The 16,024-nt window shown below is 46.2% G+C and overlaps 3 protein-coding genes across 3 annotated transcripts; all 3 read right to left on the reverse strand.

Annotated features, from left to right (window-relative positions):
* Positions 1-383: 383 nt before the first annotated feature.
* LOC119848520 (E3 ubiquitin-protein ligase RNF167-like) lies at positions 384-2,240 on the reverse strand. The gene has a single exon (XM_038384481.2). It carries the CDS (start codon positions 1,990-1,992, stop codon positions 964-966), a length of 1,029 nt encoding a protein of 342 aa, XP_038240409.1. The 5' UTR covers positions 1,993-2,240; the 3' UTR covers positions 384-963.
* An 8,889-nt stretch (positions 2,241-11,129) lies between these two features.
* LOC119848521 (E3 ubiquitin-protein ligase RNF167-like) lies at positions 11,130-12,209 on the reverse strand. Its single transcript, XM_038384482.1, has one exon. It carries the CDS (start codon positions 12,207-12,209, stop codon positions 11,130-11,132), a length of 1,080 nt encoding a protein of 359 aa, XP_038240410.1.
* A 1,912-nt stretch (positions 12,210-14,121) lies between these two features.
* Positions 14,122-15,024, reverse strand: LOC119848489 (E3 ubiquitin-protein ligase ZNRF4-like). Its single transcript, XM_038384428.1, has one exon. The coding sequence runs from the start codon at positions 15,022-15,024 to the stop codon at positions 14,122-14,124; it is 903 nt and encodes a 300-aa protein (XP_038240356.1).
* Positions 15,025-16,024: the final 1,000 nt, after the last annotated feature.

A 16,024-nucleotide genomic window follows, 5' to 3' on the forward strand; every position in this document is an offset into this window, starting at 1 on the left:
AAAATTTGGTTCAGCAGAAAAACAAAAGGAAGAATGATTGCGAAAGAAGCACAGTGAGAGACAGATAAACAGGGAACCTTGGGCACGTCACTTCCCATCTCTGTGCCTGTTTCGCCACATCTAAAATGGGGATAATGATACTGAACTTCCTAGGTAAAATCCTTTGAGATCTATGGTTGGAAAGGACCCCAGTAATTGTTATCATTATTACCACGAGAGTGCAAAGCATAATTAATATTAATAATAAATCTTTTGTTGTTTATTATTATTATTATTGTCCTCATTGTTTGTTGTTAGTAGATTTTTGGTCCATTTGAGGAGTTGCAGTAGGAGATGGTGGTGGGCCATCTAAACAGAGATGCTCACAGGAATGGGGTGATTTCTGATGCATTTTATTTTCCCCCAATCTAATGGGTTTTTACATCTTGCCAGCTGATCTCATTTAACCAAACCCAAACTGGTGCTAGAAATTACCCAGAAAAATCTGTGTGGAATAAACTACCTGCAAGAGTGTGAGGCATGTGCAGGAAGACTGTTGTTAGGGAGAACTTGAGGAAAAGCAGAGGATCTGGTGGTGGCTTCAAGCCACTCTTCCTCATGGTTTGACAGCTGATATTGCAGGCCACTGCTGGGGGTTCTGGTAGCCAGACCTGGTGTGACTCCAGTTGACTTCAGCAGAGTCTCACCGTCCTAAAACCAGCTTGGATTCAACCTGCTGCCCAAGATAAGCAGAGCAAAGGAAGTGCATTAGGTGTTCCACTGCTCATCACCATCTGCCTCTGCTGCTCTTCCCTTTCCATGTCTTTCTGGGTCCATGCTGAGCTAAAATGATTCCCAATAAAGTTAGGCCAGAGCTAGAGTGGAGAGGGAGGATGGAAGGGGAAGCTGAGAGTATGGGGGAGTCTGCGTTTGGCAGAACTATGTTAGTCAGATTTTGGTTTGGCCGTCCTGGGAGTGGCTCCATTAGTGCCATTCCCTGTTGTGTCCATCTTCCTCCTCCTCCTGGTTGCCCTCATCCCCCTCCTCCTCTATACATCCCTCTATGTACAAGTCAGGACTTTCTGTTGCCACAGTCACCCTCTGCATGCAGAGAGGGCAGGTCTTATTCCAGGTCTGGGTTAAGAGCCATTGGTCTATGCATTTGCTGTGATAGGCATGGGAGCAAGACAGGATCTTCAGCATGTCTCCCTTTTCATATGTCTCCAGGCAGATGGCACATTCTGTGTACTTGGCGCCTCTGTTAAACGTGTTGGTGGAGGACTCCTTCCCCTGCTCCTCTCTTCGCGGGTTTCTCCTCTTCCTCCAGATGTGGTACCCCATTATGTATTTCACAATGAGCAGGATGCCTGTCACTATGGCCACCAGGATGCTAATTGCCCTGCAGACTGGAAGAATCGGGACATGGGAGCAGTGTCCCAGCAGCTGCAGCCGGCACCTGCAATCACGCGGGCAGCCGTTCCCCGCATCCTCCTCCCAGGCAAAGTGATAGTATTCAGGGACAAGGATGATGTGAGCTCCTTCCTCAGAGCTGCAAACCTTTCTCAAGAGCTTGGAGGTTGCTTCCCCAGTGAAGACAGAAGGTATCTCGATCCGCTGCCCAATCTCTTCCATGCCAATTGCCATATCCACAAGGGCTTGTGAGTTCACATTGTGCACGATGGCAGCTCGGTACCCGGCTTGCTGAGCATGTCGGACCTTGGCACCAAAAGTGCAGTCGTAGCGGCGGATGAGCGCAATGAAGTCCATGGAGGAGTTGCGAGGTGCTGGCGGGCTTTTGATAGGGTGACAGGCGTTGGCAGGCATCGCCTCGATCAGATAACCTGTAAGTCCCTTGCTGGGGAGCGGAGGCCCAAAGAGTGCAGGGAGAGCAGTGAAATCTTGGCTGGTGGAGTTACGGTTGTAAATTGCACGGATAAAGGCTTTGCCATTGGGCACCAGGAAGAGCAGGACTACAGTGGCCATGTGGAAAGGAGATGGGAGCAGTGGCCGCATGCTGGCGGCTAATGGAGAACTCTCTGTACCGGTGCTGGCCTGGGTCTTGTCTAAGAGGAAGCTCTGGCTTCAGAGGCCTTTATGGGGAACAGTGGACTGAAGGTGACTACTGGATCTTCCATGTGTCAGAACAGACTGGACCCTTCCCGCTGGGCAGTGATAGCAGCAGGACTCGACAAGATGTAGTGGGTGTTGGGTTATACCCAAGCCTTCAAGCTTCTGGTTGCAGCTTCCTTTGCTTGTCAAGCTGATCTGTTTGCTCCCAACTGATTCTTAGCTTCTGCTTCCAGCTGCCAAGCAACCTTCCAGAACCTTCTCCCCAGGTCTTTATGACCTCACTGCCCAGCTGTCCTGCAGTTGCAGACATTTGTCCTTTCTCTCTCCCTGGTGACTCTTCTCCTGGGCAGGCTGGAGTCACCTCCACCTTTGCCCTCTGTGCCTGCTATCCCTTCTTGCCTCCCTGATCCTTCCGTTCTCTGCCTCCCTCTGTCCTCTTCCCCTCTCAAGCTTCCCTCTCTCCCCCAGTAACTTCCTCTTTCCCGTTCTTGGTTTCACCCCACCTTTGTTTCCGTGTCTCCTCCACGTCTCTCTCCATGGCTCACCCCTTGGCCCTCTCTCCTGCACTGTATCTTATTTAGGGGCTGCCCCTTACCTGGCTTTTCCTTTGGTCCCACTTTGCCCTGTCACCTCTCTGGCTCTTTCCTGAGTCCTCTGCTCTCTATCTGCCCTTGGTTCCTCCTCTCTCTCCCTCCGCCCCCTCCCCGGCCCCACCCCAACACCCTTGTCTGGTTTCCAATCTCTTCCTGAGGAGAGGCATATAAATGATCAAACCCACCAATGAAGCTCTGCCAGAAATGGCTTGGATGAATGGTAGCTTTTCTTCCCTGGTTAGGGCTGGCTCTCGGCAGACCCTTTGGTCTTGTCCTCTGCACCATAACCGTGGCATGGGTCATATTGCAGCACGACATGTACCTGTTGTGGCTTAGTGCTGTAGAATAGACTTCTCGCCCGGCCTGGATTACATCACTGCTTCACTGCCTTGTCCAGTCTCTCTCTCTCTTTCTCATGTCCACCCCAGCCCTTACACCATATTTTTCCCTCCCATCCTGTTTGCAAGTCTCTGATTACAAGTTCCCATTCTTTGGCAGGGCTTGAGGCATTTCTAATGGGAATCCCCTGCAGAGGGAAGAGGGGGAATCTGTTGAGTCATCCCCATCCACTCAGAATTGCAGATCCCGGCTCATGTTATAGTGCAGAGGTAATTCCCTGCTCCATCTGTGGGCTTGGAAGGGCTGCATTTCTTATTATTGTTTCCATCTATGCCACTTACCCAGTTCCAAGGCAAATCATAGGGGATGATTTGTGACTAGTAGTTATTTTTATAACAGTAGCACCTACAGGGCCCCAGCCAAGATCAGGTCCCATTGTGCTTGGTGCTTTTGGCACCAGGGGGTACTACCTCTGAAGTGGATCTTTAATGGCTCCCAATAGGGCAGATTACTGTCATACCAGTGAAAAAGGTCCACAGTAATTAACTTGCACACACTGCAGTTTATTCAAGAAGGAATTACACAAGCGGTAAAGGGTTACATTAAGCACATAACTCCTATGTTAGACATTTAAGAACTATACATTAAGAGCTATACATTCCTCTTAGCGAGCATCTCTTTCACAAACATACACAAGCAGGCCCTGTGCTAGCCTCACACAGTTCCTGCTTGGCAAACAGAGAAGGTGGTTACCAATTATATGGACAACTTCTTCTCTCGAGGTCTGGTCTCCGCAGTTCTCTGGTCTGTCTTGGATTCCCTCAAGGCCAGGCCTTGGCTACCTGGAAACTCCTCTGGTCACAGTCCTACTCGAGCCCACGGAGCAGAGTTTTGGCTACTCTGTCTAGCAGCTTCTTCAAGCATCAATTAAGGAATCCCCGCTCTCTCTCTGATAGCAATTTACTTTGCTTGATTCTTACACTCTTTTTCCTCAGAGGAGTCACATGTCTGAAAAGCATGCCCAGTGAGCGTGTGGTTATTACTTTTGTCTGATTAGTATTTTAGAAGGGGCTGTGTGTGTGTGTGGGGTGGGGGGTGCCGAACAAAGACCACTCCATGTTTACTCACTCATCAATCATTCACTCTGGCTCTCTGCATGGTATCCTTGCTGTAGGGTCACTATAACCAGGTACGCCTACGCTCCATGCTGGAACTGTATGCATGTGATATTTACTTTTGCACAGGCCCGTAGTTGCCAAACAATAGGTTCAATATCAATCGCACATGCAGGATTTGTCCATCCTTTATCAAATCTGCTTCTGCTTAAAGGGACCTTGCTCCCAGGATCCTCTGCAGTTCTTCAGCCATGTTTAAGTCATGTCAAGTTATGCTCACACCATTCATTCAGTACGGCATCATCCCAACAGGTGCTGTACATACAAGAGAAACAGTCCCTACCCTGAAAAGTTTGCAATCTAAATAGGCAAGAGTAGGAGGGGAAACAGAGTCACGTGACTTGCTTGGTATTGTGCAGCAGGGTAAGGGAGGAGCAGGAGCCAGGAATAGAAAGTTACCTCACAGGGTGTTGTGAGGATAAATGCATGAAAAAAGATTTGAGACGTGCTCAGGGCTAGCATGGGAGATGGGATGGGAGGAGGTGGCTTAGTAACTAATCTTCATCTTTTACAGTGGGTGTAAAATCAGTCCTTGTAGTTAACTGATTGAGAATAAATAGTTTGAAGCTTGTTAGATTTGCTATTGGCTCAGCTCACCCATTGCAAATAGAACTGGAATACTTGGATGTTGGCTTTCAGAATATATATGTGGCTCTGAAGTACTGAACAGCAGGCAGTGCAAAGGTAGGACACAAAGTAAGAGGAAGGTCCTATCTAGGGACGGTGGAGAAAAGTGGTCAATAGGATGTATAGCTGCAATTGTATAGCCAAATTCTGCTCCAAGTTACGCTGGCATAAACCCAAAATAACTTTGGCTGTCCATAAATGACAAAGTATGTCAGGGTCCTTAATTTTCCATGTTTTTTTCACTGTTACAAAATGTGGCAAGGGGTGAGTGGGTCTTGAAAATCACCCAAACATGTGTTACTTAATTTATGGACAGACCCTGGAGTTCAGTGGAGTGACTCTGGATTTACACCCATATAAATGAAAGCAGGACTTGGCCCATAGAGTGGACTTTGATCATGCAGCAGGATTAACACTGCTGCCAGCTATGAGCAAATGCCCTGGAGCACATCAGAGTGTGACATCTAGGACCACACAAGAGTTATGCGAAGCGGATTTTGTGAGCCAAACTATTTTTTTCCAAAGCACTGATTCCATTTTCCTGTGTTCTTAAGCAGCTTCAATCCATCTTACTGCATTACAGAAACTGTGTTGATTGTTCTACTGTGGTGAGTAATAACAACTTGTACTTTACAGATTACCCCAGAGAACTATTTCCACGGCTTAGCTGTACCACACATTAATGAGTGCAAAGACACCTTGATTTGTCACAATGCATAAAAACTTCTCTGAGAGCAGAGAGAGAGAGAAGTGGTGCGGATGTAAAAAGGCAGAGGAGTGGGTCAGAAAGAGGGGGATTTGGAGGCAGAGAAAGAGAGAAAAGGAGAAAGGGGTGTGGACTGACTCAGTAAAAATTTCAACAGTGGAAGAATGGGCTCTGGAAATTCAGGAACAGAGTTGGAGGAGAAAGGAAAAAAGAAAAAGAAATGGGGTCTTGATGGGGGCAAAGAGAGATGGAGCAGGAGATAAGCCTTAAGGAGAACAGGGGAAAGACAAGTTGTATGTTTTCATACATACAAAGTGTCCAGGTGACAACCAGGGGTTTTGTTAGTGAAATTATCTGTCTAAGTCTCCCCTTCTCTTGCCCCTGCACTCCCAAAAAAGAAGCCCTGCTCAGTACAATGAAATCAGAGTTGTCAGTGCCAGCAATGCCTGGCCCCAAACCCAATCATGACAAGGGGAATTGGTGACTGCATCCAGAAGGTAAAGCTGGATTGGTTCGCACTGACCCCAGATTGAACCTCTTTTGTTCGTACAAAGTATGCAGGGCTGAGGGTTGTCTTCCCAATCTGTCTATGCAGGTGTAAGCTTGTATGAAGGGAGGTCACACAGGATTTAATTGTGACTCAAATTGGTGATGCTTGGAGAATCTATACCAGTCACGAGGAAGAGAGAGAATCTCTCGAGAGGCCACTGAGAATGAAATGGAGAGTAGGGAGGGGCACTGAGGACTGATCGAGCATCATTCCCCAAGTAGTTAAATTTTGCTCCAGTTTCCAAGGTCTTTCCTTTTAATTTCACCTCTCCCCATTCATGTGGACTTATAACCAATAGAGCTAGTTGGAAAATGCCATTTTGACAAAACTGTTTTTTGGGGTTTTTTTTTTGAGAAACTATTGATTTTGACAAAATTTCATTTAGGAGAAAAAATGGAAAAAAGCTTCAAAAATGTCAAACTGTCTTGTTTTTAGAAGTTATCAAAACAAAAATTTTGATTTTTTTTGCTTTGAAATTGTCTGTATTTCATTTATAAATAAATAAAGGGTTGAAATCAAAATGAAATGTTTCAAATTTAGCCAAATTAAATGTTTTAATTAACCCTAATCTAAATTATTTTTGCAATTTTGTTTTGCCAAAAAAATCAAAATTTTTGGCTTGCCATATTGATGCAGGACCAAAAAAAAAAAGGGTTGAAATCTTACAAAGTTCCCTGGGATGGAAATTCTGTTTTCTGACCATGTCTAATAATCAGTGAGCAGGAAGGGTTGCTTCCATGGAAGAAATCACATTGGTCCTATTCTCATTGAAGTCATCGGGTGCAGGATTGGACTCTAGGAGCTAAAACCCACCCTGCACGATGATGGATGGGAATGTAGGGAAAATCCCCATATTGCAGGAGGGACTCCAAGCTCCATACAGCCTTGGTGAAGAGTAGAGGTCTCTGGTTCTGCGGCCCAAATTGATTCTCTCCTTCCCCATCCCTCCTCCCCCAGGTGGTTATTAGGGATGCAAGGCAAAATTCTCGGCTGGTGTAATTCCACTGAAGTCACTAGAGTTCTGCCAGTGGGGCATGTGGCACATCCCCTTTAACTATAGTAGATATTATATATCAGTCTGAAATTCACTCCCGTGCATCAGCCATCACAAGACCTATCCATCACTTATGTCCCCCTTAAACCCTGAGAGTAGTTCCTTTCCTAGGGTTGGCTCTTTGCACAGGGATGAGTTTCATCCTTACTGAAAGGTTGCATTTAGGTGGCTGATTATCCTGTATGTAGCCTGAATTGCTCCCTGTGATCTATAGTGCTTACATTTTCTGGTTGTCTAAGTGCGATAGTTCTCTGCACTGGGTCAGGTCATCAGCATTTTCTTCTGTAGGTCTGGTAAAACTCCTAGCAATATAATAAACTACGCATGCACACACACACACACACAAGCCCTTCAATAAAATGCATGAGAAAAATGACAAAAATAAAGCTCTCACCAATGAGATCTATAAATCATTCTTTGGTTCTGTGCTTGAATCTGGTTATTGCTTAATAGAATATGCGCAGTGAAGCTTGGTTTATGGGAGCAGGGAATATGCCAAAGGGGGCAAAAGGGCTCTTTGACAGGAAGTTGAAAATATTGTAGAGCCTCCTGACTGGATCCCATCTATATCTCACTTAGCAAGATTCTATCTGTCTCTGACTGGATCTTTTGGAACTGATCACCTTCCAATCTCTTTCTGCCTGGGAATATTTCCAACAGGATTCCTCTTTAGCTCTGCTTCTCATTGGAGCCTTGGAGCTGCAGCTGGGAGGGAAACGGTTTTCCTATCCCACAAAAAGTTTTTGAGATTGTGACAAATGTTCCTGTCTCAGATCAGGACAAAAAGTCAAAATATTGACGTTTTTCTCGAACCAAAAATCTGAAAAAGAAATGGTTTGGGTCAGTCGCAACATTTTGTTTCAATGTTGATCATTTTAAAAACTTTTTTTATCGTAATTGGTTTCGTTTTCAAAACAAAGCATCATTTTGAACCAGAAAACTGGATATTTTCATTTCAGGAGTTGATAAAAAAAATTCTCAAAATTTTATCCAGTAGAAAAATTTGTCAAAACCACCCATTTCCCATGAAAAGTTTCAGTTTCAACCAATTGACATTTTCCAAAAATAAAACAAAAATAACCGTTCTGATGAAAAACTCAGGACCAGCTTTCTGATGGGATCTTTCCTGTCTCCCCGCTGATTACAGGATCCCTCGCTATTGTTTCTAGTTGGATGCAGAACACCTCTGTCGTTCTGCTTCGGCCCTTGTCTCAAATATTTTCGGGTTGTTCTGGCCTTTTTGGTATGGAAGGTGTTAGAAGTCAGTTAAATGTAGAGGTAAAAATGGTCTCTTGCTTGCCTCTACTTTGGTTCTCAGTTCAAGTGGTGAAATGGGGACTCCTTCCTGGTAAGTGCTCTGCTCACTCTTAAAACTGCTGACTCCCCTGTGTGGCTTGCTGACATTTAAATTAACAGCAATTATACCAAGACAGCAGATTGCATGGATTTCAAGGAAAAGAGAGAGCACTTCCAGAAGCTGCTGTAATATAGCTGCCTGCGTTTCTGTACTCTCCACATAAGCCTTGCCCTTCCTTTTCCAGCCCCTCCTCTAACCATGCTCTCCCCAACTTCGCTCCTAATTAATGATTAAACCAGAACATTAATTGAACTTGGTTTCACTGTCACACTGGCCAGATCCTAAGCCAGGGTAAATCTGAAGACAGACAATGGAGTTTCACCGATTTACTCAAGCTGAGGATCTAGCTTCTCCATATTTTTCTCTGGTGCATTTCCTTGTGCAGCCTCTCTACAATTTATCCTACATACTGATTGTAACTTGGATAAAGCAATCTCTAAAGAAGTTACTAATAATCAACCTGTGGCAAATAGGAGCACGTCCCATCCCAGCAATAAGCCAACCTGGCTCTGCAGACAGTTATTAATATTTGATGGAGGGTGGCAGATCAGACAGCTACAGTGCAGGAGGTCAAGGCATCTGTGGCAGATGCTTTAGATTTACAGTATGATAGTCTTTGATAATGGTAAGCAGAGTGGAGAACCCATCTCTTCCTTTCATGTCCAGATCTTACTTCTCTTGAAGCATTTTGGGCCAGTTCAATACCCCGAAATAAAACATTTCCATTTCAAGAATGTCAGAATGTTTCCCTTCAAACGAAAATGTTGAAATTAAACCTTTCAGCATTTTCCAAATTGAAATTTTTCAGAACTTCCATTCCATGAAAAAATTCAACATTTCAACATTTCATCCTATTTGGGATGAAAACAAATGTGGGAATTTTCAGTGGGATGGAAATTCCAAATTTTGTTCAGCTCCAGTTATGACTTTTCCACTCGGCTAAACACCTCACTGCATTTATCCATGCGTTACTCAGCTGGATTACTGCAATGTGTCATACCTTGCGATACCCTGAAGCTTCAAACAATGTAGAAAACAGCAGGATATTTTCCTGCTTTCCTGTACTGGGTGCAATTCAAGACGTTGGCTCTCATCTATACAGTGCTACAGGGACTAGGCTCTGACTAGCTTTGAACTCCTGCCAAAATCTTACAAAGTCCTTAGTGATTGTGAGTGCCAAACTTGAGATATGGGCTTAATTTTCAGACTGCGTTTTCTGAAAATCAAGCCATTTTATTTGTCTCAAAATAGACACCTAGAACCAGAGGTACCCAAAGTCACTAGCCTCTTTGGAAAAGGCCATAGACCTTCATTCCTCCATGTGACCCTGATGATTGAGATCTCTCAACAGCCCAATGACCTGAATGCTGACAATTGGTAGAGAGATATTCACACCCAGTAAAGAGCCCTTGGCTCTGGTACTGGTGTAACAGTGCCTGTTGATCTCTCAGTCCTGGTATGTCAGGTCAGACTCTTTTGCATGAAGGGTGTTAATGCATAAAGAGTTTCTATGCTTTATTTTTTAGTGTGAGATTGAGGGCTGATGATGATCAGGAGACTGTCTCTACATGACCGGCTAGCGTAGCTGGTCATAGGGTGTTAATTGACTGTGGACTGAATCCTTTGCTACTCTGCGGCTCTTTCAAACTGAACAGGAGATGCACTCAGAGGCTCTCCAAAATGAACAAATTGCTCTTCCTGTAACCAAGAGAGAGAGGAGAAGAATATTTGATTTGGGGCATGTTAGTACATAAATCCTGCCCTTCTTACGGTGTTTAGAAATGTTTGGAAAATGACCTGGAAAACCCTGGAGAGCAGGAGCTTACACGTACCTGTCATGTCTGCCTCTGCTGAGTGCATAGAGTGATCAGCCAGCCTTCAAAATGCAGCCGATTATGCAGCCCTTGGAAATGTTTTGTATCTTTTCTCTCTGCCCACCTGCATGGAGTAAATCCTACTTGAATGATTTTCACCTCCAGTCGTCACCACCCCGTCTTAAGGGACCATTTTAAAGTATCCTCAGAGTACCCCTGTACAGTTCGGCTGCACCTGTCGCTACAGACTAACCTGTACTCTGCAAGGAATTGTTACTGGGCTCTTGAGTTGCTGCCAAAGGGTAGCTCAGGTGAGGCAGCATAGTTCAGGGGACAGAACGCTGGCCTGGAAGCTAGAAGAGCTACATTCTAATCCCAGTTCTCCCACTGATCTGCGCCAGTCACTTCAGCCAACAGTCAGGTTCTGTTTCTCTGTTGTTCTCTTTAGGTTGGAGCTTGTCATGACAGGCAATGGCTCGCTATATCTACACAGCATCCCGCAAATGGGACTCCAGTCTCAGGAGGGGCCTCTATGCACTGCCACAATGCAATTCCTTAAACTAAGATTCACTGCATGTATTTGTGTATGTCTATTCCAGCTAGACAAAAGCAATAGGAAATGTGAGCGGATGGGGACCAGAAATTCCCAGGAACTCAGTGGTATCAAATGCATTTAATTTCCCCCAGCCTAAGGAGAGTTACATTTGCAGCAGACATTTTATGCCTTTTATTGTGGGGAGTGAGAGAAAGGAGCCAAAACTGAACTGAGCTAAACGTTTCTCAATAGACAGGCTGGAGCTAGTGATGGGCAAAAGCTGGGGGCTGTGTGGCTTGGGCTGATATTGGTTTGGTTTGAGTCTATTACTCAATGGGGGTCATTCTCCAGCTCATCAGACCCTTCCTCAGTGTCTGCACTTTGATTGTCTTCTTCCTCTCCCTCAATATACTCGTCATCATGACCATCTTCATCTTCCCCATCCTCTGCGTGGTCCTCTCCTGCCGCTTGCTCCTGTGGGTTCCTCCCTCTGTGCAGACTGACATCCTGAGCTTCACCTGTCACCTGCTGCTTGCAAAAGGGGCAGATTTTATTCCTGGGCTGGGTGTGAAGCCAGGTATCGATACACACGCAGTGATAGGCATGAGAACAAGGGAGGATCTTAAGCTGATCTCCTTCTTCATACTCAGCCATGCAGATCACACACATCTCATACCGGTCTCCCCTTTTGAAGGTGCACAGGGTTATCTTCCGGCCCTTCGTGCACCATCGCATGCAGACCACAAGCGGGATACTGCAAATGATCACGTTGATCATGAACCCAAACTCCTGGAGGACATAAGGAATGACATGGTATGCGGAATATTTAAACGTGCGTGGCCAGTGCTGCTTAGCAGTAGCCCACATGGAGGGCGTAGCAGCATCCTGGCAAGAGTTATGAGGATTTTTGGGTGCCACCAGGGTGACATAAGCCCCTTTTTCATAACGTGAAGCCCTTCTCAGATGCCTGTAGGCCGACTGCCCTGTGAAGACAGACTGGATCGCAATCTGCTGCCTGATTTCTTTGTCGTCAGTTACCATGTTCACCAGATGCTCTGCATTTACGTTGTGCACAACAGCGGCTTGGTATCCGGCTTGCTGTGCGTGAAGGACCTTGACACCAAAGGGGCAGTCAGACCGACGGATGAGTGCGATGAAAGCCTCAGAGGAGTTGGAGGATGCCGGCGGGCCTTCTATAGGATCACAGGCATTTGCAGGCATGGCCTCAATCAAGTACCCCATCAGCCCTTCACTCGGGAGGGGCGGTCCAAAGCACGCAGGCAGTGCATTGTAACCTACGCAGGTGGAGCCGTGGTTGTAAACCACATGTCCGAAGGCGTCCATGACAGCAACGTCCACGAGCAGGAGTGCAGCGACCACACGGAGAGCGAGAGGGAGCGGGGGCCTCATGCTGAACGCTGATGGGTATCTCTCTGTGCAAGTGCTGGGGCTGGGCAATGAGGAAAGGTGTAACTGTGAAGGATCTTAGGAGGCAAATACACACTTATCAGTCTGTCTGAGTGGTATCAACATAACGCTCCTGGAGTCTTTGCAGAAGACAGCAGCAGCAGCAGGATGATAACTATACCCCACCTCTTCCCTGGAAGCTTCTGCAAAAGACTTCTTTCAGTTCACCATGCCGGTGTGCTGGTTCCCTGGGCTCCACCCTCTCTCTCTCATGCTCCTTGTCTCCAGCTGCTAGGCAACCTTTCCTCCCCACCTCCCCAGGGCTTTGTGACATCACCCAGTGACTGCTGCACGTCCCCAGGACTCGGTCTCTGTAACATCACTGCCAATATGCCTTGCATCCTTCCCTCCTCCTCTCTTCCCTAGTTCTCTCCTGACCGCCACTCTTCCATCTTTCTTGGACCCAGTTCTGTCCCAGTCTAATCTCTGGTAAGTTATCAGTATCTCCTGCTGCACTCAAGGGGAGTTGCTCACATCCTTCTGAGGGATAAATGCCCCTTCTCTTGACAGTCCTTCCACTGCAAACAGAAATTCTTTACCTTGGGTATGGACGTGATGCCTGGAGAACACTGCACAGAAGGAATGATCTGTTAGGATCATCCTCTCCCATGCGGGAGGGGAGATATCAGCCCAGGTTGGTGGCTGAATTTGCTTTCTGCTTTAAAAACAAAAAGCCCCACCTTTTTCTTTCTACGAGTGCGATCATCTAGTGGACGTCAAAGCACCTACAGCTACAAGGCCAGAGGTTTTTGTCATTAGATAATGGAAATAAATAATCTAAACAAGTAAGTCATCATTCAAAATAAAACCAGCAGAACTTGAAATGACATCCATCTCTCCATCCACGCAGAGCGAAAAAACCCGATACGCTGTTGTCGAGATTGGCAAAAGCACGTAGGTTCCATTTAAGGTACCAAAACAAGTGGTCAAATTTTCCAAGTGCGCAGAACACTGGATTCATGCTGGGTGTTGACTGAACTTTTCTGAAATTGTGGCCTCAGGGGTCACAGTGGGAGCTGCTGGCCACCAAAAGATCTGGCAATGCTGCCAATTCTTGTGATTTTATTGCAAGCCTCATGCTATTTGTTGTTTACCTCAAAGCTCCAACTGCTGGAGTCAAGGGATTGAAAGAGAATCTCAGCTTTCATTTAAATTTCTAGCCCTCATGGGGGCAGAGAAAGATTTAAAATGTGTCCCCAAAGGCTCAGAAACTGGAAGGTGAATAAGAAGATCCCAAACATTTATTATTCAGAAAAGTCTCATGATCTGTAAGCCAACCTCATGATTTTTGGATGTATTCTGACACATGAATTTTGAAAGTGTAGGGCTAACAGTGCTGCTGGCTCTACTGTGGGAATGGAGCACTTGAAATTCTGGCTTTGAGCTCTTTGGAATACCTGCCTACATGAGCCTGATATCCAGAGGTTCTCAGTCTCCCACTGAATTCAGCTGGCGCTGTGGATGCTCAGAGTCTCTGGCATTCAGCTCCTAAAGAGCTGCACCTTCAGTGGGCAACCCCTTGCTGAACTATCCCCTTTAAAGTATCCCCAGTGGCCCAATATGGTTTTGTTAGCCCTGTAGTTAATTAAAGACTCACCTGTACTAGGCAACTGATTGTTACTGGCCCCATGGGCTCTGTGTAAAACAGGTTTCATTGTATATATTTTCCTCCTGGAGAAATCTACAGGAAATGTTAGTGATCTCTCTCTCTCTCTCTCTCTCTCTCTCTGTGTGTGTTTGTGTGTGTACACCAGAAACTTCCAGCAGCTGTGATCTCAAACTCATTTTATTTTCCCTCATCTAAAACATTTTACACTTGCAGAGGGACTTTTCAATGCATGTCCATGTCAAAGGTCTATTTGGCAACAGTCACTTGCTGTTTGCATACTGGACAAGTCTTACATTGGGGCTGGATGAGGAGCCATGAGTCTATGCACGTGCCATGATAGACATGAGAACAAGGGAGGATCTTCAGCTGGTCTCCTTCTTCATACTCGGCCATGCAGATCACACATGTAACATATTTGTCTCCCGTTTTGAACATGCTCATGGTTATTTTCTGCCTCTTCCAACACCATCTCATGCAGCCCACAACCAGCAGGGTGCACACGATCATGCCGATTGCCATGCCAAACTCCCGGATGAAAAGAGAAATCATGTGTTTGGAGCAATATCCAAACTGGAGATCCCAGTACTGCCTAGCAGTGTCCCCGATGGAGAACTTTGCATTGTCCCAGCAGGGATTATGATAATGTTCAGGTACCACTAGAGTAACATGAATGACTTTTTCAGAGTCCATAACCCTTCTTAGCTGCTTGGAGGCTGATTCCCCGGTGAAGACGGAAGGAATTCCAACCTTCTGCCTGATCTCTTCAACATTAGTCACCATTGTCACCAGTTTCTCTGAGTTCACATTGTGGACAATAGCAGCTTGATAGCCTGCTTGCTGAGCATGAAGGATCTTAACCCCCAGAGGGCAGTCATACCTACTTATGAGTGCGATGAAGGCTGCCGAGGAATTGCTGCCTGCTGGTGGACCTCTGATAGAGTGACAGGCATTTACAGGTGCTGCCTCAATCAGATAACCCCTCAGGCCCTCTTTCGGGATAGGAGGCCCCAGGCATGCAGATATCGCTCTAAAATCTATGCAGGTGGAGTTCTGCTTGTAGACCACGTAAACAAAGACTTCAGCCATGGGCGCTTCTAAGAGCAGGAATACAGTGATCAGGCAGAGAGGCATCCACAGCAGAGACCACATGCTGGCAGCTGCTGGTGGTCTCTCAGTGTGCTGACCTAGTTCCTATCTAATCGCAGCCGCTGGCTTCAGAGGACTCTATGGGGAACAGCAGGAGAACTCAGCTCTGCTCATCTTCTTTGATGTCATCAGTGAGACATGCTGAAGCCTTCTAAGGCAATAACAACAACAGGACGAGGCCGGTGATTGTCTCCCAGTCCCTTCCCTTAGAGCTACTGTCAGCTTCTTCTTTCACTGCATAGTCCAGCTGGGTGGCTTCCAGCTGATGCCTCCCTTTCTGATTAGCTGCATGCAGCTGCCCAACTCTTTGTGACATCACGCACTGTTTGCTGTGCTTTTCCCAGACCCTGTCTCTGGGCCCCAGTAAGAGTCAAGGCTTTTGTGCAAGGGAGGGGGGGAGAGAGAGAGAAGGGAACTTCGGAAGTGCCAAAAGCAGAGAAGCGAGAAGACTGAGATGAGATGTCATCCAGCCCTGACGGTGGAAGAAAGTAGTAGCAATCCAGCATTCCTTAGTTCTAGACGACGACAGAAAGCCGCAGGAACCGGAGCCTCTTAGAGGGCATGGGCTAGTTGTGAAGAGGACCCCGTGAGACTGGACAGACACCGTAGTGATGGGTGCTCTTATAAAGAGCCTAGGCAGCAGGGTGGTCTTGTGGGAACATCTGAAGGACTAAATAGGCCTCTAAGGTTTTGGGTGAGTTTATTCTAAAACCTGGAACCTTCCTTCATTTCTCATATGACTATTTGCCCGCTTGTGCATATTTTTACACGCTTGCGCTGGGTTTGAGGCATATTCCGGTGTGTGTTTTTGCAATATTGACGCTAGGTTGTGTGACATCATCTTGTATTACAGTAAGAAAAGGAGTATTTGTGGCACCTTAGAGACTAACAAATTTATTTGAGCATAAGCTTTTGTGAGCTACAGCTCACTTCATCAGATGCATTTGGTGGAAAATACAGTGGGCAAGTCCACCAAATGCATCCGATGAAGTGAGCTGTAGCT

Source organism: Dermochelys coriacea, chromosome 25 (genome assembly GCF_009764565.3).
Source record: "Dermochelys coriacea isolate rDerCor1 chromosome 25, rDerCor1.pri.v4, whole genome shotgun sequence".
NCBI lineage: Eukaryota > Metazoa > Chordata > Testudines > Dermochelyidae > Dermochelys > Dermochelys coriacea.

Coding starts and splice junctions, on each gene's coding strand:
- LOC119848520 (XM_038384481.2), bottom strand. CDS start 1,992: ATGCGGCCACTGCTCCCATCTCCTTTCCACATGGCCACTGTAGTCCTG.
- LOC119848521 (XM_038384482.1), bottom strand. CDS start 12,209: ATGAGGCCCCCGCTCCCTCTCGCTCTCCGTGTGGTCGCTGCACTCCTG.
- LOC119848489 (XM_038384428.1), bottom strand. CDS start 15,024: ATGTGGTCTCTGCTGTGGATGCCTCTCTGCCTGATCACTGTATTCCTG.